Genomic DNA, 22,666 nt, shown 5'->3' with positions numbered 1-22,666 from the left:
GCACAAAGATTACCTACCTAAAACTTGAATTTCAATGGCTCCATGTCCTTCGGTGACACACATGGAAACTCCAAAGAGTAACATCTGAGGAGAATATCCCAAATTGAGAACTTTATTGGGGACATTTTAGTTAAAAATGCTGATTTAGGCTAATTCATGATTTTGAAAAGAGTTTCAGAAAACACCTCATCATTTGTGTCCCATCAATAACTGTGATTATAATACTGAAGGAAAACTAGTTTTGTACAAATTGATGGCATAATTTCATACCCTAGAGAAACCTGCTTGCAATCCCCACAGCTATGTTAAATCATGACAGAACATAAAAGTGATTCTATTGATTATCTCACTGTGGTAGGGAACATACTTTTTATCTGCTTTTGCATACTTTAGGTTACTTTGCAATTCAGTATATTTAGGTCTTGAGCATGCTAGGCATCTCTAGCTGTGATGTAAATGAAACAAAATGACAAGCATGAAAATTAGCAAAGGTAAGTCTTAGGAGGAAGCATTACTGAAATATTGCTGTCAGACCATAATAATGGTTCCATAAATCTCCCTTTCATTTCTTGTATATTTACATAGCTTCTGCAGATGGTCAACAGTGCACATCAGACACCAACATTCATTCCAGTTGCTAAGAGTTTTGTGAGAATAAGAAAGGCTCAGCAGTTGTATGATTTAACATCAGGATGTCACATTTTACGAAGGTGCTGAAGGAAAGACAATCTCGACAGACTGAAGTTTGCTATGAAATGAAATGAGGCAGCAAGCTATAAAGGTATTTATTTTTATCTACACATATATGCTCACATATGTAAATGTACGTATACTTTCACCATGCATACAGTATCCAGTTAACTCCTGATCTCCAATTTGACTATCTAATAAGCCAATTGGCCTAGTTCTTCCATAATTTCTGCATTTCTTTAAAAAGCCTTCCTGGTTTGTTTTAGAGATCTCGAGAGACAATTTGTTACCTTATGGACTGATCCCATTTACTTGCAAAAAGTCTTACCTCACAGGATTATGGGATCTGCAGAATAACCATTCATATTTGTAACTCTTTTACATGAGTGTTTGCATATGATTGTTAGTTTTATTAGATTAGTTATTAGTTTTCCCCTCTTTATCCAAGCCTGCTTTGCTTCTTGCTCTCAAGCAGATTATTGGCTACACAGATGCTAATAACTGAAAGCAGGGATGAGCTATTTGTGTCTGATTGAATTTGGGAAGTAAAATAAAATTATGACAAGAGGGTTGAGATAACCTGGGCTGAAGGCAAAGGGATGTTTCCCGTCAGAAAAAAACCCCTCTAATTTCTAGCAGTGCAATTAAATATCAGCACTTTTTTTTAAGCTTAAAAGAACTGCAAGAAATGCCAAAGTTTGAGTTTGTTGTCTTAACAATTGTAGTTACTATTGAAATTATAAGATACCAAGGAAGCAAAGAAAGAATTGAGAGACAGTAAGCAAAAATCATTCCTGAACACAAGCAGATGATGCAAGAACCTTGTAAAAGGATTCCTATTTTTAAAGCTTAGACAACACTGTTATAACTGGAGTTACAATTGCAAGCTAAGTGTCCAGAATCAGGATGAGATAGAAGAATGCTCCATTAATTTGCTCTGTTTAGGAAAGGAAGTCTTACTTGTAGCTGCTCCTTAGTTGCCTTTTTTGTAAAACTCATGAGTGATAAATCCCTTAAAGTACTCCAGACTGAGTCTCTCATGTTTAAAAAAATAAAGCAGTTGATAGTTACTAATAATGAAGTAGTAGCTATTGGAAAAAGAGGGCAATTAGCTGACTGGGAATGGCAAGATGCTTGGAATCAACTAAGACAATTTATACAGTCTTTTGCTCATAAAATGCTGATGATTAGAAAATATTAGGGTGCTCACAGATAATTAGATGCAACTAAGAACCAACTGTGCTGCAATGGTCCTTATCTGGATAGCTAGTACAAATTAAAAGAGTGCAAGTCATTAAGATAAGAGCAGTTAAAGAAATCTTCCAAGTCCCTACCTGTAACTTTTTAACACAGTGTGCCAAGCTGGAAAAGATTATAGAAACATGAAAAGAGAATGTAGAAGTGCTATTTCAAAGACTGAAACACTTCCTCCTTCCCTAATATATTTTCTTTTATTTTTGTCCAATTGGTTTCCATAACTACGGACAAAGAAATCTGTGACTCTAAGCTGCAATCTCTTACTGCTCATCCTTCAGCAAAACCAGTGCAGTGTTTTATCTCCTTTGTAAGTAGCTGGGATCAAACATTCGCAAGTAAATCCCAAAAATGGTATTCACTAAGTTGTGACTACAATTAACTGTCAGGGCAATCTCCATTTTGATGTTTAACAGGTTAGCAAAGAACTGCATTTAGTCAGAATATTATTCACCTGCTGCTGCAATGCATGGAAGTGTGTGGTTGACTCAGGCTCCTAGTTGACACTGACTGCTGTCCTGAAAATTCATGGTGGTCCACAGGTGGTATTTTTAGACCAGCTCACAATTACGGTCCAATTGTACTCGTGACTCTTAAAACTGGCAAGAGAGGTCAACTGCATTCTGCATTCACATGCTACAGGTATGGTCGCTAAATTTTCTTCTAAAAATTTAGTCCTCTAAATCACTTTTTTTTTTTTAATATTGATTTGTCATATTATTTGGGGTTTAATTTAATGGTTGCCCCAGTCAGCGAGCAAATTCACAATTTGTGAAAATAAGAAAGGCTCAGCAGTTGTATGATTTAACATCAGGATGCCATATTTTATGAAGGTGCTGAAGGACACAAATCTAGAGGACACAAATCTTACGCAGTCTACCCATGAATGCTGGGCCAAACATAAGCTGGGTTCCTACAAAAGGGACCCTTCCTCATGGAGACAATCAAGTGTGTGGGGTAAGGTGGAGGTTTGGTAAACTGCCAGCACTCCTCCCTGATGGGAGGTAGAACATGGGGCTGGTGAGCACCCTGATCAAAGAGCTTGGAATACTCCTGCATTTCTCACTTCTGACACTGCTTCAGTGGCTCCTGTGAATAGCGTGAGATGAAAGATGTCCTTTAGCAGAGAGGAGAGCAGCTAGTGAATCCTCCTGGCTGTCACTGAACCACACAACTGCTTTATTGATTGCATCAGAATAAGCTCTCTTACTAGATGGAATGAGTCATTTATTCAATGTTCCTAACAGTTAAGCTGTTCAGAAGCTGCTTGTTTGGGAGATTTATCTCATAATTAGTTTTCCTAGAGAAGATCTGCTGTGAGCTTGGTCATGAAGCAAAACTGATAACAGTATCTCTACACATTGCTTCTAGATTCATCTGTCTTGAGCTACCTAGTCTACTGTATGCTCATTAGTCTTAATTAATACAGAGCATTCTGGTAGCTTAGAGGTGAGAATATATATTTGCTCCAAATATTGTAACAAAGAAAAGTACTGAGTTAACACGATGTAATATAATAAATGTGATACTCATGCAAAGTGGTCAAGCAAAACAATTCCTGGAAATTATATGAAATGAAGGAACTAGAAAGTTGCTATTTAGAGAAGATGAAGTACTGTAAACAAGAATCCTTACATAATACAAAGAAAAGAGGAGGAAAAAACCCAATGTAAGAACAAGTGAAGGAGATGAGACACATACAACAGTTATATTTGGAGCTGGATGAGTAACACAAAGAGCTGAGATCTCCAGAGAGATGGCACAGAAGACACATGTGGAAACTATGCTAGAAGAGATGATAAAGCAGATTAAAAATATATACAATAAAGCCTATGGACCATCCTGAAAAGTAGAAAACTTTTGGGGGCATAGGATTGGAAAGTGAGTTACAGCAAGTGCTTTCTTTCAGGAAATGGTGAGTAAATAATAAAGAAGATATTTCTTCCTAAGATGAAACACTGCAATTCAGGAAATGTAAAACAATATCATTATTAACTGTATTTGTAATCTGTGCCATTGCAAGTCAGGAGAACAGCCTCTCTGTAGCCTTCCTAATGTATTCTATTTTCATTTTGAAAAGTTGAAAATGTGTGAATGCTTTAAATATATTTTGGCACATTAAAACACTTGTGTGCAGAAACAAGCTAGGTACTAGTTTGTACAACTAATGTAGAATGCTATTGTATTACTCTCATTGGTCAAGGGTTTCTCATTTAATATACTGTCATGTTTTTGTCCCAGTCCCTAAACATCTCCACTTAATGGGATAATGAACATAAACATAATTTGTAGACACGGAACAGTGTTGAACATACCAATAAATGATTTCCCATTTACTTTAGAACAATGTAACATATGGTTTTACGTACATTTCACAAGGAGAACTGTTTAGCATATACACCCTCAAATAATTAACAACACTGAACATCTACAACAAATTAGTCTTATGATGTTGATACTACTTGAGAGAGGACTTAATGTAGCCTTCTAATTAGCTTCTGTAAATCTGTGTGAAGCATCTTTATGCGTTGCTTTTAGACAAAGAAGTAAATTCCAGACACTGATCTTAAAACTTCACACAATATATGTTATATGGAATTGTGTCAGGAATATATCTAGTATTTTTGGGAACATAATTTTACTAAAACAGAAAATAATATATGTGAATTAGGTCCCTGATCTCTTTAGAATAACTTAGTGTTAAGCATCCACAATGTAAACCTACAGATGATTTTAACTTTTTATCTTTTTTTGTTGGGGTTGTTCTCCTGGTAGACATAAAGCAAACTTTCGGTGTTGTTTACCATTCTCATTGCTATAGTTCATCAGCATGCCACAAAAGACAGTCAAGAGCTTCTCACTGGCTGGATCTGTTTTACTGCACAGTGACCTTAAATGGTCTACTACAATATGTGCACCACCTGCATGGTCAACTGCGTTCCTGCCCTCATCTGTAAAACAAAGAGTTACATTAAAAAAAAATGAAACCAATCCCCACCGTTGAATCCCGAACGTAACAGTAATCATACAAAATGAAGCTTTTAAACAGAGTGAAGTCATTCCACCAGTGTTGTCAAATTCATCTAGAGAGATGCCTGAGGGCCAATTTTTAGTGCAGCAGAGCTAGGGAAGTTAAAACACCTACAACAAAAAGGATTAAGCACCTGGCACTAATACCTTTGTAGAGGAGTTCAGTGTTTGAGGCAGAGCTGCTGAAGCTGATAAATAATAGTCTGAAGATGCACTGAGTTTTGCCAGAGGGAGGTTCTGAGCACTTGACACAGCTTAGTCCATATACAGGTAAATTACTCTTACTGTTACACAGATCAAGAAATTGAAATACAGAAAATAAATTGCTTTCATTACTTAAAAACAAAAAGAGCAATAAAATGGACAAAGCAGACAGAGGTGCTAGTTCCCAGTGGCAATTGTTCATGCACTCAGTCTGCCACACAGCATGTTCTCTGCACTTCTGTAGCTGAAATTTAATACCACTATCAGATACTTTTTGTGTGGCTAAAAGAAAAATTTACTCTGCATCTATAAAAGACCACAATGTTCTGAAGGGTTGTAAATAACACATCATAATCTTTGTATGGAACTCTTCCTATACAACAAATCAGATTTGACACAACAGTGTAGGAATAAAGGAAAAATAGGCCTTCTATTACAGTAATCATCAATACTGCTTCCTTCCCCAGCAGTAAGCAATAAGCAATAGACAATAGTCAATAAACTAAATTCTAGGGCTTCTAAAAGGAGAGATTTCCATGTAAGCTATCACTGGAATCAGCTGGAAAATCTGGATGAAAACAAAACCTTGTGGGGGGGGAAGGAGGAGGGACTCTCTAAAGTTTTGCAATATAAGAAAAAATAATGCCCTTTCCTCAATTTCTTCATGGCCCCAAAGCAAATCTCCTCTTCTCCTTGTTATTCATACTCTACCATCCCTCCTCTCTCTCTCTCCCCATCATATGTGCAAGTCAAGCACCAAGTTTTCTTCATTCTGCAACATATTCAGCATGAAACCCAAGGCTGTGCACATTTATAATATGATCTTCCACTGTAAAGTGTTCCACTGCTCTGCAAAAAGAAGAAACTTCTAAATCTTCCAGTTCTTGCTAACACCATTCATGAACTTTTTATACCCCTTATACTATATATAAAGAACAGGATTCTAAGTATTGCATGTAGGGACTTCAGAAAATTTACTGAATGGAGCTGAAGGAAGGGTAATTCTTGGCAGGTCTTAAATTATTAGCAAAGTAGGAAGAATTTTGCAGAATAAATTCACTGCCATGACTGTTTGCACCTTGGACAGGATCAGGATGTCAAAAACCTGTGTTTTGCTGCTGGCATGTCTACTTCATTTTGAAAAAGGAGAAATTATAATCTATTAAACAGTTAAATTCAAGGTAGGACTCTGTGTCAAGTAGCAACTATTAAAAAAAGGATAAACAGAAAAGAAATTTCTCAGATCCTTGATGCCATAACAAACATAGCTGTAATGCTGAAACAAAAGGAAGTCCTGCATGAAAATACAGTGAAACAATATAGTCAGGTGTTTAGACTCAGTGCTTACATGTACCAAATCAGCAGAGAATAAAAAGTGACTTGGGTTGGAATATTCAAGCATTCTGCTTTATTTATCCTCTTCTGGTATTTTTTACTAGAAAATTTATGTAAATACATGATTCTGTATTTAACTCATCTGTTCTGTGAATCAAAACAGGTATGCAAAATGAAACTGAATCACTGATTCTGGATCAGATGGACGACTGAATGTGGTCTTCAAGTTACTATCATGCAACTTAAATCAACAAACAAAGATGATAAATTCAGGTAAGAATCACATTTCAAGCTCAACTCGGTGTCTTGATGTTGATGAACTACATGTAAAATATGTAAGCAAAGTATAATAGAAAGGTAGAGTTTGGTGAGTGTTTGGAAACAAGTGTTAAAACACATACACAAAAAAAAAAATAGTTACAAGCTAAGTTCCTTACCTGGACAGAATTTGGCAGAACTCTACTGAAAATTACTGTGTGATGATATTTTATGAAAAATTTAAGTAATGTATCCTTTAAATTCAAATATCTCTGGTTTGTTAAAAACTGCTGCACAGTCTCTCACTTCAAATACATGACAAAACTCTTATCCACACAATGTTTTTGTTAAGTAAACAGATCACCAGCCTCTGCTGTACAGACAGCAAAAGTAAAGGAGGAAGATTCAGAAAAAAATCTCACTCCAAGAAATGTCTGGCCTTATGGTACACTCAAAAAATTAGGTACAAATGAACCTCAGAAGGTGGCAGGCTGTAAGAGCCAGCCTTTGACAGGACTGCATATGCTGGCAGACTTGTAAAGGAGATGCCATAACTGAGCGTGTTGCTCTCCCTCTTTCCCATGCTGGAGCTCACCCTGCATGGCTGCTTCTCTGCCCCAGGCAGCTGAGTGAAGAACAGACCTGGGTGAGTGCTATAATTAGGATCTCCTGGTGCTGCCTTCTTTGTCCCAGAGGATTAACTCAGCTCATTAGTGCAAGGCCACAAAGAATCCTGCGCCAGATGTCGGAGGAAAACCCTGAAGGTCCTGCCTACCCACTGCCAGCACTGCTGTGACACTGCAGCATCCCCAAGCAGAAAGTGTAGTCCTGACTCAGAATGCTTCGTGTGCATTTCACCAACTCGCTTCTCACTAGTCCTCTGTCGCTAAGGAACAGATTTTGCACACAAGAATACTCATCAAACTCCAGATCATTTACAGTCAAAACAAGCCCACAGCATGTTGCTGAGTCTGGTTCTCAATCCAACTATTACCTTGCAGTTCAGCAGCTCTATGAACTCCCACACTTAACGTGCTTCCAAGCCTCCCAGAAGCTGTGTTGAATTTTTTTCCCTGTGACCTTTTTAAATAAACATTTTCTATTCCTAAGAGAACAGTGATTGAACAGTTTAATGACAGCATTCACATTTCTGCTTAAAAATGCTTCTCTGCAGCTCACAAAGGGCAAAGCTGCTGTATAGCATTTTTAAGTACATGTAATGCAGTCTAAAGATGCCAGAATGAAAACCTAAGAAACCAGACAGATTCTTTTCCCTGTAAAATGTACAGTAAGATTTATTACAGGATGAGTTATTACTTCACAATATTCTCTAGCCCAATTCAACACAACTGTCTCTAAGAATTGGTACAGTCCCTTTTTCTATCCAGAGTTGCTCAAAGGTGTTTTATGCAAAAAAAGGCTTTTAAGTGGATTATCAAATTACTGTAACTATTGACATTCCCTCTATGAATAGTCTTGTCAAATCTTGCTCAACCGTGCCCAAAGTCAACAACAAAACTTTTTTAATGTACGGGATTGTTAAATCTTTACAATGCAGCATTTAGAGTGGTTTCAATTTACTTTTCCCAAGCCGTTTGCATCACTTTCCCTCGAGTTTTTTTCCCTAATTCACCAAGCCCTAACACAAATCATTAAGTCACAAAATGTTAACAAGAAAAAAAATCTAAGTCAAGAAAAAAGGTTGTGCCATAATAGAAAGAGATTATCAGAAAATATTTAGGCTTAAAAAATACACCCATTTCGCAGATGATCAGCTAGCAAATAATTTGTTGGCATTTCTTAAAAATAAGCTTTTGGGCTTTAAGTATCAGATTTATACTTTGAAATGTTCTAGTTTTGTCTTGCAACTAGATACCTGAATTATTCTTTCCCCAGTTCATGTTCTGCACAAGTTTATTGGTTTAAATAGTTGCATTGGTATTAATGGTGCAAGTCAGGGAGGAAAACATCATCAGCATGATCAAGGTCCCTGATTTGTATAAACCAAATTGCCAAGACAGCAAATTTGGGTGACACAGGAAAAATACAGTATTTATTTAAAAATTCTTTTTACTTGTGCAATGATCAAATCATTTAAGTGACATACTGCCATTTTACTTTAATTACATCATTGTTATTGCTTTTAACTACAATCCTGCATTTTTTGACCAAAATATTGCTTAGATTGGACAGTGCTTTACAGATAACTCTTTCTTACTTTTCTTAATTAAAAAAAGAAAAACTAATCTACATTAGCCCAAGTTGGGGGGTGGGAGGGACTGTTCTTTCTACGTGTTCTATTTTTATTTTCCCCTGTTTTTTAATTAGGTCCTCTCTGCAAGACCTTTGTGGTGAGGCACTCATTTGCTCCTGCTGCTTATTCTTTCACTTGAAACCATAATGGTCTGGTAGCAAACTGGCTGCTGCAAGGAAATTATGATGTGACAGATATTACTAACATGTGTAAGGAAAAAAACTGCAGGAGTAGAACTCCAAGGGAAAAAAATCCTGGTCACATGTGGAAAAAAAGAAAGGAAATATTCAAAAAGCAATGGCAAACCCTGAGCTAGTGTAAATGACATTACCTATGTATACACTAGAAAAATACTGCCACTTAGATAAACTGGAACTTTACCTTTTCTTTCCCTGCCTGAACACTGTAAGATTAAAACTTTCCACACAATTCTGTCATTCAGTTTTAACACTTGACTCTACTTTTTATCCTCAGTCTGGTTTGTATATGCTTTTTGGTCACTGCCCCTGTCAGGTCTCTGACTGCATGACTACAGACCACAACACACAGTAGCATTTCAATAATTTTATTTTTCAAGGAAAGAAAGCTTCATGTGATTATACCACACTACCATTGTTTGCTGCTTTTTCCATTTCTTCTGTGCAATGTCTAAGAGGGACATTACACATGAGATTCACGTTTTAATAGTTTGAAAGATAATTTTTGGGATTGCTCTGCCTTGTACTGCAACTTCCCCTTCCTTTATTAATTCCTTTAGGAATTATACTGCTGGTTACCAGAAATACAGTTTTGTTTTATTTGATTACTGGTTAAAATCAATTAATGTAGTCTTAAAAGTTTTGCTTTACAAAGAAAAAACCAATCTTGAATTAGTTATGTTTGCTTCAGATAACAGAATTGTCCTGTAGTCAGTTCATCTTAAAATGCTGGCAGCTATCCTTAGCCCTAAGGGTAAGCATTGAAGGTACAGTTTGATAAGTTATTATTTTAGAATAATTGCTAAAATAATAAATATGTAAACAGTAAACTAGGAGAACATTAACTTTTAATACAGCCCCTTCGAGGACTGAAAATAGGCAGAGTTGATCTTTTTGGATAAAACTGTTGCCAGCAATTTTTTTGGCTGATGACAACTCATGCAGCAGTGTATTGGCCCTCTTATGCAATTAGTTTATACTAACAATCAAATATAATTTTTAAATGTATCCAAACAGAAATCTAGAGATATTTTTGGTAGACTCTTCATAATATGTTCAATATGTGGACCACAGGATATCAGTGCCATCTAGCCCTAATCTCTTTCATGATTTCTTTTGTTTACAGAGTGAGGAGCTTGGCAGAACATTTAAAGGGAAAGGCAAGTGTGCAGGTATTGAAATCTCCCTAATGCTGTGCTGAGATAGCATTCAAATACAAGCTGGATTCAAGACCAGAATTCAATTTCATTAACATTTGCTTATTAGTCATATTCCTCTTATGTCATATTAATACAAGAAAAATAATTTGTTTCTTATTTCAGACAAAAGAACAGTGATGAATTTACTGCTCAAGACTTCAATACTTTGCTTCCAGTCAAATGGTACTAGTGGATCTGATATTCTAATACAGCAGCAGAAATGTTTTTATCAGCAACAAGACATACAACACTACTACACTCAGTATTGGCAAGTAATTTGCTCTGGATTCCAAGGATACTTCAGTGTGTAATTAAAATGTAGTAATTACTGCTACTAAATTCTGTTTGAAATTAAAGAAGCCAACTTAGAGAAGAAGAGAATGTTCTATGTAGATATACTAAAGTCAGGTAAAGGTCCTCAAAGCTGAATGTAGCTTTGCCCTCCTTTTCATATACAATATGCTTGCAGCAGACTCTTCAGTTGATTTTATAACTCTATGAAACTCCTTAGTAATTCCATTGCAGTCAAACAAATTACTCTAGGTTTATGAGAGTAAGTCAGAGCTGAAGCCAGCTTAGTATTTCATACAGCACAAAATAAATCATGGAACCCAATTACACAGTAAAACAGCAGGCAGTTTTTCTACACTGGAAAAAAAGCATTTATAGAGTCTCTTGCTATTAACAGAATAGACCCACACACCACAATTAATTTAGAATTCCTACTCCCAGGCCTGCAGTGCGATGTTGTCTCTCAGCTTCAAACTCTCCAAGAGGAAGGGTGTGAAGTGAGCATGGCATGGTCACAGTCATGGCGCAGAACAGGGGTGTGCTGCTGGCTGCTACTGAAAGGAGCCCAAATGAGCTGTGGGTCTCCACCAAAGCAGCCAGAGGAGCTGTCCCAGAAAGTGTGAAACCCATGGGGATTTGGAATAGGTTGGGAAAAGCCCAAGAAGGAAAAAGTAAAACAAAAGCAAAAGAATCAACCATAAAGCATATTTGTGGATTCTACCAGGGTACTTTTCTTTCCCTGCTAAAAAAAGAAGAACAATTATTCCAAGAATTGAAAAAGTAATAAGTGGATCTGGGATCTACAAACAGCTAAGGCAAGTCCTGGATGTGGGGTCAGTGCTACTTGTCCCAAATCATGAAGCCTAGGAGGAGCCGAGCCTGAGAACTCAGAGGTTTTGCATCATCTCTCAAATTTCTTTTTTCTGATGATCTAGAAAGATTTCCTCATCATTCTGATTCCATTTAGGCCAGCTGTAAAATAAGAAGTTAGAATAATATTGTTTAACTGCTTCCTAAGAACATTCACGATTAATTGCTAGTAAGAACTCTATATTACTGAGGAAGTATATGTTGGCATACATACGCTCTAGTTTCCAGCTGATGCAATACTTGTGTGCAGAGCCTTGGAGAAAAACCTGCACAATCAAGGACTTCTGAAGTAAAAATGCTGTGGTAATGCTAAAGCACTATTACTTTACAGTCAAAACCTTGAATTTTTGAATTCTCTGCAAGCAAAACACTCAGTTTTCAAGCAACAATCTAAGGACTCTGGTCTTGATATCTTGGTATTTCTTAGGAAACATCTTAGTAGGTGGCATATGCATTTGGTAGGATCTAGTACAATGATAAGTGAAAAATCGTGCTAAGATTCTGCCTAGCTGCATGAATCAGGGTGACCTTCATAAAAGTGATTAGCCAGTAGTGTACCATTATCTACATCAGTTGTGTTCTAGGATTCTGCTGGTTTTCCATATGGTGATGAAAAAGGTTATGCCATTTTTTGAAGAAAACTGAATTTGACTTCTTTCCAGTATGTTTTATTTTAAAGTGTCTGATTTTCTCCTGTAGATCTGAAATTAATCACATCTCCTGAGAGAACACAACTGTACAATTGAGCTGTTTCTTATTTTTGTACTAAGTCTTCTGTACCAGATGCCTGCAAGAGATCTGTAGATTCTTATAAAATAGGCTGCTGAGGTTATGGAATTTATAGCATGTATAAGATCTTTTTAACAAGATGTGATAAAATGTTCATGTTCTGGAGTCGAGGCTGAGATGAAAAGGGATCTGGTTTTATGTGAAAGGCCACGTAGCTGAAATTCAGCTAGGAGGCTTGCCATCAATACAAGTAAGACTGCATAGATAACAAAGAAATACATGGCTTGGAAATGAGAAAAGGACCCAATAAATCTCCTGCTGAGAAAGGTAGATAAGCAGCTGTCAGAGGAGATATAGAATGAGCTGGCATTTTTAGCTTCTTTCCAGCTGTATAAGATGCTTACATACCAAGTATGGTTGCTAAGAACATGTACCCAGGCTGGTGGTTTCATGAAGAAACAAGGCTGTGGTACAAAAAGAAGTAATTTCTGGATTACACAAGGTCTCTAAACACTACCATTAATATGTATATTATGGAAGGACAGAATGGGAAATTTTTCATTCCACTACAAGATATATGGAGAGCTTAATTTCCTTTGCTAGCTTTCAGAACATGTGAATGCTCTAAACAGCAAGAAGGAAATATTTTCTAATGGGTAAGAGCTTAATCTAATCTCAACTGAAGTCAATCAGAATGCCTCCCTCTAGTTTGTATGGCTTCTGAATCAGGCTCTAAATATCCCAGCCTTTCACTTCCTCTTAGATTATCACTTTGATAGCATAAGTATGGCAGCCTCTATCATGTGCACAGTGCTATATAAAAACACAGAAAAATAGTTTATCAATCACTTCAGAACCGAAATATTTAACAAGTTACCTGTGCAAAGATCACTGACATTAGGATAGCATGTGCATTGCAAACTTCATGATAAAAAAATATTGTGAAGCTATTATTTGCTAAGAAAATACTACTAATTTAATGTAGTATCATTGTCCACTAAAATTCTTGATAAAACTTATTTGATTGACCTGATCTTTCAACTAGACAACTGCTCTGGTGTAGGGGGTGTCAGAGTAGGAGAGAGACCTGGCTACAGACAGGTTTTTTCTTTCTCCCACATTGTCTTGTTGGTCTTGCAAGAAAGTAGGCCTAATTTGAAAACTGTAGTCTCAGTTTCCCTGTCCCCCATGCACTTGATCAGCCACATGAGACCAGTCACCAGACTCTTCCCAGGCTTCTGTGAAAAAAGCCACCAGAGAGAGCTGAAGGGTGTACTAATCACCAGGGTGTTCATTACATGATCATGAGGCGCAATTTGGATAATGCTTTGCTTTAACTTAATACCCCAATGGCCAGAGCTGATGGTAGCAAATAATTCTTAGCCTTTATCTACAGCAGAATTAGCCATTCTGCACTGACTTAACACATATCTTTTTGCAGCAAGAACCATATTGAACATAACCTTTTCAAAAAATGGACATGAGATCTTTACATTGCATGTGGAGCCAAGGTGCAGGGAGAACGTAGAAGAGTTTGGGAGGTATCCCTTATTTATAACATCTGTACCTCTGTAATATCCCTTAAAGGGCAAACTTCCTAAAGAAACAGCACGGGGAGGAATGACAGGAGGGCATGGACAGACAGACACTAGAAAAGTACCTGTAGTTTGACTCATGAATAAAGAGTGGTGAGGCAGCTAGGATAGCTGTTATGCTCTGACTGGACAATTCCTAAGAATTGAGCTTTGATTATAAGCAGAACCATATAACTGGTGGTTAAAAGGAAAGAATGGGCGAGGAGCTTTGCACCTGATAATATAGGTCTGATAAAATTCTGCCCATGAATGAGGCCAAGGATTCTGTTGTCTGGGAATCTGGAAGTACAAGCAACTGTACTTGTTGCTTGGCTGTACATACAATGCAGGAGAAAGCAGGAAGGAGGAGAGATCACGTCTCCATTTTTTTACTTTGCACTTTCTGCTTTGATGAAAATTTGAGGTCTGAGGTTTATGTGGCATTTACTAGATAAAGTGTGTAGAACAATTACAGGCTGTACAGGAACATGCAGTAATGTATCTGTTCTTAAACTGTAGGGTTGGACTGAACAATCTGCATACAGTTGCTTCTGACAGTCTGCAATTCATTACTTCTGACTTAAAATATTTTTATCTGCCTCAACTGTTTCTTGTATCTCTGCATACAAGAGGAAGGCTGGGAGACCACAACCTCATCAGTACTAACAAAGCTTCCTTCTACCCTGCTTCGCAATTATATTTGCTTGTATTCTTGATGTTCAGAGATTCACATAACACAGATTTCTTCAAAACAAATACTTTAAAAAGGATGCTCTCAAGGCTGCTTGGTAAAAGTTTGACCTATTTTTTCCTCTTTAACTGTTTATGTAATGCATTTAATTCTCTGTATTTTCTCCCATGTTCAAATAGGTAATTAAGTAGGGTTTTGAGGGCTAACACATGTGAGCGCCCAGACAAAAACAGGTGAACAGGTTTTCATATCATGTTTTCTGTGAGGAAATGAATCTTTTCAGTGAGGTCTTTGTCCAGGTGTAATTCACCTTTAACTCATGGAAGGTACTAAATCTCTTTCAGCATTGGGACTTGGTCATGAATTACCTTTCCATGGTAGCTGTGTTCTAGGAGTAGCCACTCCTGAATTTAGGAAATAGTCTTGCCTTCATGCAGCAACTCTGGGATCTGTAAACACTGAGGAACCATTGCCATTTTCCTTTGGACAAACAATTCAGGCAATCCTTCTCCTCTTCAAGGCCAGTTTTAAGGGGATTTCTCTGCAGAAGCAACTGTATGTCCCACAACTTTCATCCTACACCACACCAACTTCTCTCAGAAACAGAGACCTGATTAACTCACTCTGGCACAAGCTGTCACTAAACAAAGTGATCCATGCTTGCTGGAATGAAATACAGGATAACTGGGCTTTCAATATAAAGAAATACTGCTATGAGCCATCCAATATGGACTTTATTGCATAGGCTCAGCCTAACATTGATTTAGCATATAGAGACATTCCTCATTGCTGCATGTTATAGTAACATGGCCAGTAGCACTGAAAAAAAAAGTTCATGTAATTGGAAAAATCTAGTTACTGATGTATTTGAAGTTCTTATACAAATCACAATTACCAGAAGGGTAAGAGATGCTTTTGTCTCAATTGGGAAAAAAAAATACTATCAATATGTTGCATTTTTATTAAGAACTACCAGCTTCCACATCTTGTCTTTGTTATACTTTATAACTTTATAACTCCTTGTTAGGGAAAACCAATAGTAAGAAACTGAAATATATTATATTTTCTAGTAATAAGCATAGTGAAAGTATTTATCCTAAAGAAGAATTTAGGATAGAATGCATAAATATTTAATAATTACACATTAAGTTAACAGCAGATGTCAGATAGGATGGATGTGATAACTAAACACTGTAAATTGTCTCTTCCACTCAAATCCAATATGCTAACCTTGATTTTTGTCACATTTTATTACACTTTACTCATTAATTTTATTCACATACACAGGGAAGGTAGTGACTGTCCTCCCACAGGAGCACGACAACACATGGCACACAGAACACATCACTGCCTACTGTAGATTTTATCAGTGCTAGCTTTGCTCCACAGAAGGACAACACAAAGTGAGTAATACAGTTTTCTGTACAGGATAAATTCTGCAATGTAAAAGCCAGTAGCAGTCCACAAAACCTCAACTACAAAACCATTTCTATGTGCCGTTATTGTATTTCATGAAAAAATGTGGGATGAACAATAACGACCACTAACAGTTACATAGATTTTACTTATATGAAATAAACCAGTGCACCTGAGAGTGACCTTGATCTCATACATAATCCTGAAACAGAATATAGTAAATAAATTATGTTATAGGAAGCTTAAGAGCTTCTTTGTGAAATTTCCATTGGGAAGCAGCTGTTCAGTTGATTGGTCACCTTAAAGAAAAGCCTAAATGAAAGAATTATACATTAACATCCTCAAGCAGTAATTGTCTGTAACTGGAAATGCCAATATATGATTAACTTCCCCGAGTTCAAAGGCAAGGTAATTTAAAACAACATAAAATGTAAATTTTCAAACTCAGATGAAAAACATAGCAAAGAGAAAGGTTACAGTCAGTACTCATACAGCAGAACTTTTGGTAAACATAGTATGCAGAAAAATTCTTACCATATAAAATAAGTCACTAACTCTCAGGATAAAAAAATGATTTTACAATTTCATCTCACTTCCCATCTGCAGACATCCATAATTCCTTCATGTGCAGCATGTTACTGGTGTGTCTGCTTCTGCACCACATTTATTGTGCACAAGTTTTTTTTCAAAATTTTGAAGTAAGGGATAATGAGATTGCATTTTCAAAACACTGCAACCGCTGGTTTGGTTTTGCAGATGACACATCCATGCATGTAATCAGCACATGCAGTCACACTTGCATTTCAAATTTCAATTGCTTCTCATTATAAAAAATTATTGTGCCCATAAAAAGCTAAAAAGCCTAACCAATGTCCCCCCCCACCCTTGACTACCAAAAATACAAATATGTACTCCTGGAGCAACTGATTGGCCATGTAAGAATTTTGAGAATCAGCAACATAACTCAGGCATCATTTCAGCCACATATGCAGCTCTGCACAGATTTGAGACTGGTTAGAATATGAGTATTCCATTCTGACTCTGTTCCATTCCAGCACATTCTGTCTGAGGAAAAATTAACTGTTCAGTGCCTCTGCATATGTAGCATCTGCTCCTTAAAAACCCGGTTAATTATGTTTGAAAAAAAATAAAACCCAACAAAACAAAACCAGGATCAGAAAACCTTTCTATGTTATATCCAGTTGTATTACAATATTGAAAACATGTTTTAATCTTTCTGTCACAAAAGCATTAAGCAAGTGTGATGTTCAATTTTCTCATCCAATCAGAAGAATCGTGGGGTAAATAAAAACCAAGAAAAGCGGAAACCCCGCAGCACACAATACACAGAACACCAAAACACTCCCCTCCCTTCAACAAGAGCAAGTACAAAATAGAGCAGATTTCAACACTCACGGCTATCGTAGCATATATTGCCCAGGGCACGTCCTGTTTGGAGCAAAACTTCCTGGTCTTTGCAGTTTAACAGCTGCACCAAGGGAGGGATCAGCCCAGCATCCACACACGGGTTCCGCATGAATTCTGCAAATAAAGCAAAGCCTCTAAATGCCAGGCCAGCTATTCCCAATCCCATCAATTACAGCGACACTGGCCTGGCAACTGGGCCTTTTGTGTGCCTTAAACACGTGCACAGACAAACGGTGTAAATTCTCATGTAAGTTTCTAGAGAATAAGCCCAAATCAGGATTTGGGCTTAATTCTTTCCATTATTTGTTAATTTAGAAGGAATTAAGGGCATTAATTGACTTCCATGGAAACGAATTTAACATAGATCAGACTAAGCATATTTTTAGCATCACAAAGAAGTGCTGCAAAGAACAGTGAATTCACAACATATTCAACATAAACTAGAACTTCTAAATAACACAAAAGATGACTTAAAGCTAGTATTCTAGAGCAGCATTTTTTACTCTCTATTGCCTTAATTAGAATTCCAGAAAAGCTTTTGCTTCAAGAGATTAAAAAAAAAAGCTCAGTAACAGGCTTTTATTTCGAAGGTGAAGAAAAGAACAGAAAAGAGAATGAGAAATACAAGAGTTTATGTGAGCCCAAAAGCCTGTAGCTTTCCACAATCTAACTGATACCCACCATGGGAGGAAAGGTAGAGCACCCATCCACTGGGAAGCTCTCTGCCCTTCCTTCCTGCTTTACCACAGACAAGCAAAGAATTATTTTACATCTGTGCAAGTCATAGAGAACTATCCTGGTGTCAGAGACATAAAGGGCTGTTCTGCAGGAGATACAGCCAGGCAGGGACTGTGCTGCACATTTTCAAAAGGTGGTTTATAGAAGGAACCACCTGATAACATCAGTGTTATTTCACAGTTTACTAAAGAGCACCCTTTAGAGATGTATTGTAAGGCAAATGGTCAATATATTTTTTAATTTGTTCTGAACTGCAAATTATCAGAATCACAGAGTGGGTAAGATTGGAAAGGACTGCAATGGCTCATCTGGTCTAACCTTCCTGCTTATGCAGGGTCATTCCAGACCACAGGGCATAGGATTGCATCCAGATGGTTCTTGGATATCTGCAGTGAAAGAGACTCCACAACCCCTCTGAGCAATCTGTTGCAGTGTTTGGTCACTCATACAATAAAGAAGTTCTTTCTCATACATTGGTAAGGTCCCCTCTCTGCCATCTCTTCTCAAGGCTGAACAGACCCAGCTCCCTCAGCCTTTCCTTGTAACAGATGCTCCAGTTTCCTCTCGCCCTTGTAGCCTCTGCTTGACCTGCTCCAGGAGCTCCATGACTCTCTTGCACAGAGGAGGCCAAAACAGGACACTAATTAGGATGCAGCCTCACCAGGGCTGAGTAGAGGGGCAAGATATGTCTCTTCCTGATCCTAAACAGTATGGGATCTTTCAGAATCAGTTAACCTTTGTGTTACTTAATAATTTATGAGACAGAATGAACCAGGGTGTACAATCCCCCTAAAAACAGATGAGAAAATTTTTCTGATTCTGGATCAACAGAATTCCTCATGCCAATAACTCAAAGATTTCATACAATGCTTGAAGTACAAATACATCTTCTCAAATACTCTGTTGCACCTATTACAATGTTCTTTGATGTTTTGGTAGCTACAAAATCTAGTCTCTTTTGTATTTAATCCTTTAGTGTTATTTTAGCTAAAGAATTGTCGGAGGTAAGCAATGATCATGTGATGATATGACTCTGATACATCAACACACAGTTAAGAATAATCAAAAATATCTGTACACTTGCACAGGTCCAAGAAAAGATAGATGTGAGCACAATTAACCCACCTTCCCAAGGTACTGTAACATTTTAGAACTGTGGCTAGATGCTATAGTGTGATAGATGGTGATACTATCCATTGTAATGAACAAAACAAATATCAGATACATTTGTTCTTTAAAACTGGTCTTGCCATGTCCTTGTGACATTCAGTATATTTATCGCCCACTTTCAACTTCATTGCAATGTTTATTTATTAGATGTATTTAGTTTCTTCCTCTGTCTGCTCTGTCCCCTTAGCCTTTTCCTCTCAATTGCCTGTAAATACTTCCCTGTTCCTCAGCTATCCCTGCATCACTTTCCTTTATACTCACTAACTTACCATAGTCTCTACATCATCAAAGTCAGGTGGATTTTTTTTCCTAGTCTGTATCAGGAAATGAAACTTGTTCTCTCGTAAAATACTGAGAGGTCTCAGTCTGTTCTGCTGTTTGTTTAGGTTCTTCCTCACATGCTGAAAAGGAGTAAGAAACCCCTCCTCCACCCTCCCTCCATTTGGAAAGTGGAAGCTTTTACAGCAACAAAAACATTGGTCAATCGCTGAGCAAATTTGTATTTATTGAGGTCATGTAGAGGCAAGAAGTAAAAGAAATGGTGCCATATGTATCAAAATAGATCTGTGAAACAGATGTGGTAACTGCACCTACTTTTGCAGCTGATACTACACAGAAGTAATAGAAGAATGAGAAAGTAATTGAGAACAGAGTCTTTAAAAGCTTTCCACTAAACTGGGAGAGAAGTGAAGCAGATCCTCAGAAGAAAACAGCAAAGAATCGCTTAAGGAGTTAAGAGAAGAACCACTGAGAACAGAGTAACATAAACCAAAAGAAGGACAGGATTTTGAAACTGAAATGTAATTGTGTCATAGTATTACAGACTGCGAAGATGATGTTCTCTCATTCCTGCATCTGGCAAAGCAGACAAGACTAAAAACCTTGGAAGAGGGTTTAAAAGGTCTACGGTGGAGAGAGAAACTCCATGTAACAAGTTCACCTGAGCCTTCATGATGCTCACAATTGAAAGGCAAATAGCTGTAGCTGGAGAGACATGAGTGACTAAAGGGAGTTTTGTATGGTTGGGTGTTTAAAATAGAAGAAACAAATATGAGTTCAAGCTGGGAGGAGGAAGAGTCATGTGAGCAGAGGAGGTGAAACAGCAAGAGCATGGAGGGGTGAAAAGATGAAGCATGACAAAGCTGCCAAGGCAAGTAGAGAGATTTGACGTGATCAGATGGGCATGCATATGATCAGATGAGGGGAATGTAAGAGGAAAACAAGAAGTGGGGAAGGAAAAGATGCTGTTGTATCTGTAACACCCAAAATCACAGTCTCTGCTCCAAGTTCTGGCAGTACTGCATGACATGAACACTCAGGAAATGGGTTTAATGCCTACTATCCATTGAACACAAATTTCTCAAAGTGCCCTAAAGTTTGTTGAAAACTGGTACAATATAAGCATTAAACTCTTTGTTTTATGCAATAAAACAAAGAAAACAACAGAATTCAAATGAGGTACTCCCTTCTATCCTGCTTAAGCAACCGTTTCAACGGAGTTAGAAACCAATGAGAAATACCCAGATGATCTCAGTCTTGAAAGCACTGGGAGCTTAAATAATTTCTGAATACCTTCACTTTAATCTGGGCTGAGGTCCCAGTTACACCTGCTAATGACTCTAAGGAAAAGACAAAAGCTATTTTGTATGATGAACCAGGTAAAATGCCAGCTTTTCTGAGAGTGTACATAATTCATCAGTTTAAAAGCTGTCAGGGAAAAGGACACATTAGAAACTATTCAGACATTTCATGTGTGATTTCAGATACTGGCTAAAATGCTCTGTAAGGGAATCTTTGCAGAAACAATACATAGTAATCAGTTTAGCTATTGTGAGCATTGATTTTATTCTTAACTTTTCCCTTCTTGGGTAGGAGCTAAAAGGACCAACTGTGAGGACATATGGTTGACAGTGTTGTTCTAAAAAGACTTATTATGAATTCACTAAGTACAGAAAAAAACCATGACATATTTGCCTAAATCTCTATCATTCTGAAACATTTCTAAATTTAAATTTCTGTGTATACATATTTTATTGCCTCTTTATCTAAATAATTTTAACATTTAAAAACTAAACATGTCTCTTTTCTTTTCTCATTTGTGTTGTTTCTGAATAACCATATATAACTCTGTCTTAAAACGAGTAAATTGGGTGGAGGTCACCATGGGATATCAGTAAGAAGCTGTAGTTTGTGATTCCTCAGAAAAGGTGGAAATGGAATGTGAACGTAGTCAACAAAAATGTAGCCCTTTCCCTGAAGGGGCATCAACATGAGAGCTTGCAAAGGGAGAGGGATGAGGCTTCCGGGACAGCAGTTAAGTAACATTCTACTTTTCTCTCTCTAGCCTGTGGTGAAAGAAAGTCCAAAATGGAATCTGTGCCTCTTCAGCTGTGACAGCAGCAAGTCCAGGAGTGAGAAAAGTCAGCCACAAATGTCCTCTACCCTCATCACAGGGTCTGCCCATAGTGTCTGCTTGCAGGTATGAGGCCATTCTTCTGGGCTCAAGATACACATGTATTGAGTGAGCTTTAAGACAATCCTGTCTATAGAAAAAATTAAATAGTTTTTTGATTACCTCTGATGTTGTATTATATAGTGTATGTATATAATACATACCAAAATGGAGCTGATTCTTATTTGGGACTTAAGACTCTAACACATATAATGCTCTTTAGGCAGGACTAATTGGTTTCAATGTGGTATCAAAGACTCATAAGGGTTATAATCTTAGGACAAATCTCAGACCAAAGAAATTATCTACTATCCCTTAACCACCTGTATAGATGCTGCTGCTATAACCCTATGCACAACTGGCTGTACACATTGTGCATGTCTCTTTTTCTACATGCTTTGCATATAGAAATGCATTTCATCAGTGGTCAGTTATTTCTGTCCAATAAATTACATTACTGTCTCAAAAACTAAACAGAATGAAAGAGAAATTCCAGCAGCCAACTGCTGTTCTGATTGTATTAAAAAGTACAGAAAAAAATTGGACAAAACAAAAAGAGTGAAAGGGAGGGACATGAAAGGTGTCTAATCTATAAAATGAAAACATAAATGAAGTAAAACATACTGACAAGTGAGGTGAAAAACTGAAGATGTTCCAGCAGAAAAGTTCTTGTAGAAAACCTCACCATTTCTGGCTACTTCTGCTATGATGTTAGCTACTTTTGCTGTGCAGGAAGATTGTGGCGTCAACAGACTCGCGAACACCTGAAGAACTCCACTTTTCTGGATTTTTTCACTTGTCTCCATATCTGAAAAACACATCACACAAAAATGACTTGTACATCAAATTGCTTTGGGGAAGAACAGAAAGAAAAGCAGAAGGGAAG

At 37.3% G+C, this 22,666-nt stretch overlaps 1 protein-coding gene across 6 annotated transcripts in view; it reads right to left on the bottom strand.

Annotated features, from left to right (window-relative positions):
* The window catches only part of RAP1GDS1 (Rap1 GTPase-GDP dissociation stimulator 1), a 90,960-nt gene that overhangs the window by 21,099 nt on the left and 47,195 nt on the right, over nucleotides 1–22,666 (bottom strand). For 2 of the 6 annotated variants that reach the window (XM_059471065.1, XM_059471064.1), the window contains exons 3-5: nucleotides 22,466–22,588; nucleotides 17,409–17,534; nucleotides 4,749–4,895 (exon numbers count right to left, since the gene is read on the bottom strand). In XM_059471065.1, coding sequence (XP_059327048.1) covers nucleotides 4,749–4,895; nucleotides 17,409–17,534; nucleotides 22,466–22,588 — 396 coding nt within the window. Of the gene's footprint in view, nucleotides 1–4,748; nucleotides 4,896–17,408; nucleotides 17,535–22,404; nucleotides 22,589–22,666 lie in introns of those variants that run through there. The other 4 variants (XM_059471068.1, XM_059471066.1, XM_059471067.1 and 1 more) reach the window with 3 other exon arrangements.

This window comes from Ammospiza nelsoni, chromosome 4 (assembly GCF_027579445.1).
Source record: "Ammospiza nelsoni isolate bAmmNel1 chromosome 4, bAmmNel1.pri, whole genome shotgun sequence".
Lineage (NCBI taxonomy): Eukaryota > Metazoa > Chordata > Aves > Passeriformes > Passerellidae > Ammospiza > Ammospiza nelsoni.
Note: the sequence above shows the minus strand (reverse complement) of the source record. Positions and strands in the feature narration are given on the sequence as shown.